Below are 6,165 nucleotides of genomic sequence, written 5' to 3' on the forward strand. Positions count from 1 at the left end.
CTTGAAACTCTCTCGGGCCCGTTTCCTTTTCTGGAGAAGAACGCTAATATCTCCCTTTCTCATACAGCCCTTTTCGGTTTAACCCAAACTCTCCCAGCCCTGCCCTTGGGGAGTTCCGGGTGTGGCGATATGACCCGCGAGTCACCGCAGAGAGCATGTGGGCGCAGGGACGTAAAGGGCTCGGTCTGCGGGAGCACACTCTCTATGAATACTGATATGTGACTTTGACTACAGACAGACTGGACGCGATAGCCCCACCTTCAGAGGGACTACAAGAACCTCAGAGCGCCGGAAAAGGAGGAGGGAAACTACCCCGTCCCCACAAAGGCGAAAGCTATGCCACGCCCACAGGAGGCGGGGCCGGAAGCTCGTGTGAGTACGACCTGCGCCTGCGCACTGCCATCTTGTTCAAAGACCCCTCCCTCCGTCCGGGCTGTCGGCTGGTTAGCCACACAGCTGGGCCCCGCAAATCGGCAGGGCGTGGCCAGGCCATGGCGACCGCGGAGCCCAGTGGGCACGCGGCGCGGGCTTCAACTCCAGGACCTGGGCCCGGCGGGGTTCCGGGCCGCGTGGCAGGAGCTGCGGGGGCGCCCTCTGGGCGAAGTGGCCGCAGAGTACCCCGGGTGGGGGAGCGGACCCCGGCGGCTGTGGAGAAGCGGGGCCCGTACATGGTGATGCGCGTACCTTCCATTCAGGCCAAGCTGCGTGAGTGCGGCCTGATGGGCGTCTCTGCCTGGGCGGGCTGCCGTGTCCCCCGGGCGGGCTCCGGAGCTCCACTGGGGCGACCTCGGAGGGGCACCTGCTGTCCGCTCCCGAAAATATGTTCGGCGAGAGTGGGTTCCTGGCGTTTGGGAGACACGGCAGAGTGGGGAAGACTCCGCTGACCCGGGCCCTTTGACTTCCAGAGAAGCACCGGGACCTGGCCAAGGCCGTTCTGCGAAGAAAAGGCATGCTGGGGGCCTCGCCGAACCGCCCCGACTCTTCAGGGAAAAGGTGTCAGCAAGGGCCACCTCTTCTGTGCAAGCAGTTTCCAGAAAAGGCCTTAGTCCTGGGTCTGGGAGACAGAGGACTCACGTTTAAGGCCGGGCTAGGGATTCCCCTGAGGCCAACGTGTCAAGTTCCCTATTTTAAAGGAGGAAGAGGAACGACCTTTTTTTCTTTTTCCTTTAAGGATGTGATGGTGTCAGGGAAAAGACTTTCTTTGGAATTAGAGAGTTTTGTCAGGGCATAGAATCATTCATTAAATGAGGAGCATAATGGCTGGGTCCCTAGGACTGAGGATGGAGAGCAGCATGGAAACAGCTAGTGCTGTGTTTTTATTAAAACTGGTAAACTGCGGGCTGGGTAGGACCTTATCCGGTGCCTCTTTTACAGATAAGAATTGAAACTCAGGTGAGGGGATTTGTCTAAGGAGTTGAGGTTTTTCTGTACTCTGGTTAAATAAATGTAGGGAGGATTTGCTTTTCCTGATTCAGAAAAAGGTGCACCTTTCTTCCTGAGTAGTAGGGGGAGTGGTGTGGGGAATTGCCTATTCTGAGGAGCTGTAGCCAGACACATGGCTGGCATTGGTGGGTGTGTGACTAGATAGAAGGCAAGTCAGGAGTACAGTTAGTTTTTTACGTAAGGGCAAGGACTCTGGCTTTCTCTATAAATGCTGGTTCTCATATCTGCATGACCTCTCCCCCGTCTCCCCTCAGGTCAGTGAAGTTTAATAAGGGCTATACTGCTCTTAGTCAGAGTCCAGATGAAAACCTGGTGTCCCTCGACTCTGACAGGTGAGTGCTCTCCTTGGAACTATCCCTTAGGGAGTGAGTTGGGTACAACAGCAGATTGCTTGGTGCCTTTGCTAGTTCCCTATCTCTTCCAAGACCCTTCATGCATGTTCCAGGGCTGTCTTTGGAGCACTGTCCCTTCCCAAGATGGCTTGATTAGAGGACTCAGAGGACTCATGCTGCTCTTGGATTTGGAGCACCAACCTTGTCTGGGGGAAATCATCCTGCCTTATGTCTTGCACTATTAGTGACAGTAACCCTCACCCTGCTGAAGCCATTGAAGAAACCATTTGTACTTACAGCAAATTCCGGGCTTGAGTTCTATGGTGTGTGGTCTTTGCTTTATAAATCCTGCAGATGCCCTTGCATGATCTCCACCTGGCCATTTGCAGCTGTGCTCTATAGGCATCCCACTGAACTGACTGTCTTCCTCTTCTCCTAGTGATGGGGAGCTGGAATCCAGATACTCCTCCGGGTATTCCTCTGCAGAGGCAAGTCCAGAATGCCTTCCTGTGTGGGGCCAGGCTTCAGGCAGTGTCATCACCACTGCTAAATGCTTGTCCGGTGCCTGCTACATGCATGGCACTATGCCAGACTTCGGTTGGTTCTCCAATTTTCTACGCCGCCCCCCATGCCCCCTTCACCCAGCAGAGGTACAGGTGTCTGAGGAGAGCTGTTGAAAATCCAAAAGACCATAGGCCCTTAGGGCTGGAAATGACCTCACAAGTCTTCTAGTCCAGGCCACCATTGAGAAAAGGAATCTTTTAGATATATCCCAGATAAGTGTTTACCAACCTCTGCTTGCTTGGATGCTTCTTATAATCGGGTACTCACTACCTCCAAGAAACCTTGCTGTCTGCCTTCCCCGCAACACATGCATAATTCTTTCTTCAGGTAGTGCTTAGAGCTAAGTCTTCCTTATTAATTTGAAATGTCTCCTGCAGCCTGGACTCTGGTCCTAGGCCTGTCCTCCAGTAACTCATAGTTACTGGAGGACACACAGTAACTCATAGTCTCCCTTTTTATTGTCTTGCATCTGAGATCAGCATTCTTGTCTGTCCCCCAGCCATCTTCCACCAAGCTTGCTTTCTTCCAGGCCATATGTCTATTGTGTCAGTTGTTCCTTCCATGGGAACTCAGACTAAGATACTCCTGGGCTGGCCTTTTGGACATATTTCCAGAGTGATTGTTCCAGACAAAAACAAGAGACAAAGTTCTGGCATATGTAGCTTACTGCCTATGACAAGTGAAGTGCTGGAGACATGACTGTACACCACTGGTATTTATTCTGGAAACCTTTGGCTACCCCTGAGTTTCTGCCAAAGAGAATAGAGGCAGCTTGTAAATTGTATCCTCCTTGAATAGCTGGGTGCCTGAAATGGTTAAAACTAAGAAAAGAAAAATTAGTCAAAAGCCAGAGAAAGTCCTACACTATTCCAGTCTGATTTTCCTTCTGCTCAGCAGAACTGGTAAAGCTAGGCAGACAGGTTCCACTTTGCAAGGAATGAGCTCTGCTGGCACTGAAGGACAACATGTCTAACCAGCAGTGTAGACAGAGCCGTTCTCCACCCTATTCTACTATAAGTCATGTTCTTCTACTATTCCACCCCATTGTTCTATCATTGGCCTATATTTTTCAGCCTTCTCAGAGACCCGTCTGAGTTCCCAGGGGGAAAGGTCAGAGCATTGATTTTCAAACAATCTAGAATCTGGTATTTCTATAAGATGCCTCAGTATTCTTTAGAGAGCACCTTCCCTGAGGTTCAAGACAGTGCAGCCTGGACAGTACTGGCTCAGGCCCCTGGGTGCCACTGCCTGAGGCACAGGTAGGAAAAGTTGGCACTTCCTCCTATAGTCCAGGGATTTGTGGGTTTATCCTGAGGGTGGAGCTTGGACTGGAAGCTCCAGTAAGGGAATGTGGGCTGCCTTTTGGCACCAGTTATTTCTGCTTTGCAGCCTGGCTTACAATTCTCTCCTGCTCTTAGCAGGTGAACCAGGATGTGAGCCGCCAGCTGCTCCAGGATGGGTATCACCTGGATGAGATTCCAGATGATGAGGACTTGGACCTCATTCCCCCCAAGCCTATGACGTCCTCCACGTGCTCCTGCTGCTGGTGCTGTCTTGGGGATTCCTCCTCCTGTACTCTCCAGTAGACATAACCCCCTAAAATGGGTCCTGCCCATCATGCCTGCAGAGCCCTTTCAGTTCTTCATAGGTCACAGAGTGCAGTGGGAATTGCTCTTTGCCCCAATCACTGGAGGCACGGACCTTCTGGGAAGGTCAGTGACCTGCAGTTACCCCTTACCTGGTGCTTTTCAGGCCAGAGGACCCTATCTGGGTTATAGGGTGAAATACGTGCAATTCTGCAGGTTTCCTCTGCTGTTGGAACAGTTTGGCAAAACCACTTTAATAAGGGCAGGAATAGAGGAATTCTGGCTCTTAGGGTGAATGACAAAGCGGCTAAGAAAAACACTTGACATCCTGACTGGTATTTGTCATGCTTTTTGGAAGGAAAAAGAGCTTTTGCGCCCAGGCTGTGCTAGATGGTGTGTGCAGACAGAAAATAGCACTTTGTGGCTTGCAGCTGGGAATCTTTGAAAAAGAATATAACTTGGGACCAGTTTTAAGAAATTCCTTAAGCTCTCCTACTCTTCCTAGCTCCAAGACAAGTTATATGTTTGCTCTTCAGGACAGCATAGAGCAAGGCTCTTTGGCCCTCTTCCAGTTGTGCGTCTCACTGGCAGGGAGGACACAGCAGGAACAAGGCTTCTAGAATCCCTGGACCCAGAGCATCCCTAACTGCTCCAAATGCCTGGGTAGGTTTAGTGACTCTGGTCAGCCCTAGTTAGAGAAAAACTGCTCCACTGTGTACATATTTGCCTTTCATTAGTCACCATTCTTTGCCTTTGTCTTAGCTAGTTTTCCTATCCAGTCTTTGAGCTAAAGGTTGGGTGAGGACGTCTGCTTTACATGCAGAAGGTTCTGGGTTTGCACCCCAGTGGAGCCACTATGGTCTACGGCCAAGCCACCCTGAACAAGCCCAATGTCTGATCTCAGAAGCTAAGCAGGGTTGAGCTTGGTTAGTACTTGGACGGGAGACCACCTAGGAAGACCAGGTGCTGTAGGCATAAATAATAATTTTAAAAAATAAATAAAAAAATAAAGGTTGGGTGAAAGGACTGGAGCTCACCCCAGAAGCCTCTAGTTTTTGGTTACCAGAAGAGGGAGCTGCAGGGAGCGGTCAGGTGCCTTCCTATTTGTTAAGCTTTTTAAACTGGAGAAGTAGCAATGGATGAGAAGTAACTGGTGCAGCTGTGTGGCTTTGACATAGGTGGAGGCTCACAGACAGGATAAAGAGGGACCTATGCTGGCTCCCAAAGCCCCTGAGTTGTTAATCTGCCATTGCAGAGGGCTGTCCTTCACCCCAGTGTGGGCCATTCTATTGTGTCCAGCCCTCCAAATTCCTCTGACCACAGCATGGGCCTCAGTGGATATTCAGATTGGACTGTAAACCTCTGGGTGCAACAAGTCTCTCTCAATCCCCAGTGTGTACACAACAAAGACAGGCATAAGCCCTCCCTGTGACCTCTTCTAGATAGCATCTCTTGCTGGACCAGACCTCTTCCCTAGAATGTAGTTTTAGTTTTTTTGGGGGGTGGGAGGAGGTCGATGCCTTACCTAGAACCATGGTGAGGGCTGAATGAGAGTGGACAGGGTTTCCATACTAAGGGGCATGGTAGTCAGGATTGGAGTGTGGGCCCCACATGGGAAGTGCCTGGCCTGTTGCCTCATTTGATGCCCTACAGCCACTAAGGGTATATGAGGGATGGCATGGATTGCACTACCACATGAGGTAACTGAAAGGATGAGAATGTCATAAAAAGACTGTCAGGCAGTTACCCTCATGAGGATAGTCCTATAAATGTGAGCATTTATCTTGGTGGGCATTAGCTTTTCTCAAATCACAGAAAGCTGGGAAAAATATATGATGTCCAAGGGGCTATGGCTAACTTTTATTCTACAATCTAGCAGTATCACAGTAGGAGGGAGATGGGACGGACACCAGAGGCACCTTACATTGGGGTCTGAGGAATAGGGGAGGCAGATGGTTATTCTATTTTGGAATGGGGCTCTAACTCTACACAGGGAATGAGGACATCTCCATTCTGAACCCCTTGCTCATCCATAGAGACTATCAGGCCTTTCTGGTTTCTGCAGAGGTAAAGTGTACACAAAGGGCTCAGATGTAAGACAGTGTAAAGACAGTGGTAAGGGGAAACCTAGTGGGGGTCAAAAAGTAGCTGTGGCAGCCAAGTGTGGAGCCACTTTTCTTTTGGGGAGTTGGACAGTAACCTAAGCATTTGGCAGGTGTTGGAGAGGGTGGCAGCAGGAC

At 50.5% G+C, this 6,165-nt stretch overlaps 1 protein-coding gene across 3 annotated transcripts; it reads left to right on the forward strand.

The window, feature by feature from the left end:
* Positions 1 to 402: 402 nt before the first annotated feature.
* Positions 403 to 4,257, forward strand: FAM219B (family with sequence similarity 219 member B). 3 transcript variants are annotated; one of them, XM_039856587.1, is made up of 5 exons: positions 403 to 705; positions 906 to 993; positions 1,698 to 1,775; positions 2,215 to 2,372; positions 3,758 to 3,892. In XM_039856587.1, exons 1-5 carry the CDS (start codon positions 492 to 494, stop codon positions 3,811 to 3,813), a joined length of 594 nt encoding a protein of 197 aa, XP_039712521.1. In that variant the 5' UTR covers positions 403 to 491; the 3' UTR covers positions 3,814 to 3,892. The 3 variants fall into 3 exon arrangements, with proteins under 3 accessions (XP_039712521.1, XP_039712519.1, XP_039712520.1); XM_039856585.1 differs by having other exon boundaries at positions 406 to 705; positions 2,215 to 2,263; positions 3,758 to 4,257; XM_039856586.1 differs by having other exon boundaries at positions 407 to 705; positions 2,215 to 2,263; positions 3,761 to 4,257.
* Positions 4,258 to 6,165: the final 1,908 nt, after the last annotated feature.

Source organism: Pteropus medius, unplaced genomic scaffold (genome assembly GCF_902729225.1).
Source record: "Pteropus medius unplaced genomic scaffold, Ma_sr-lr_union100, whole genome shotgun sequence".
In the NCBI taxonomy this organism is placed as follows: domain Eukaryota; kingdom Metazoa; phylum Chordata; class Mammalia; order Chiroptera; family Pteropodidae; genus Pteropus; species Pteropus medius.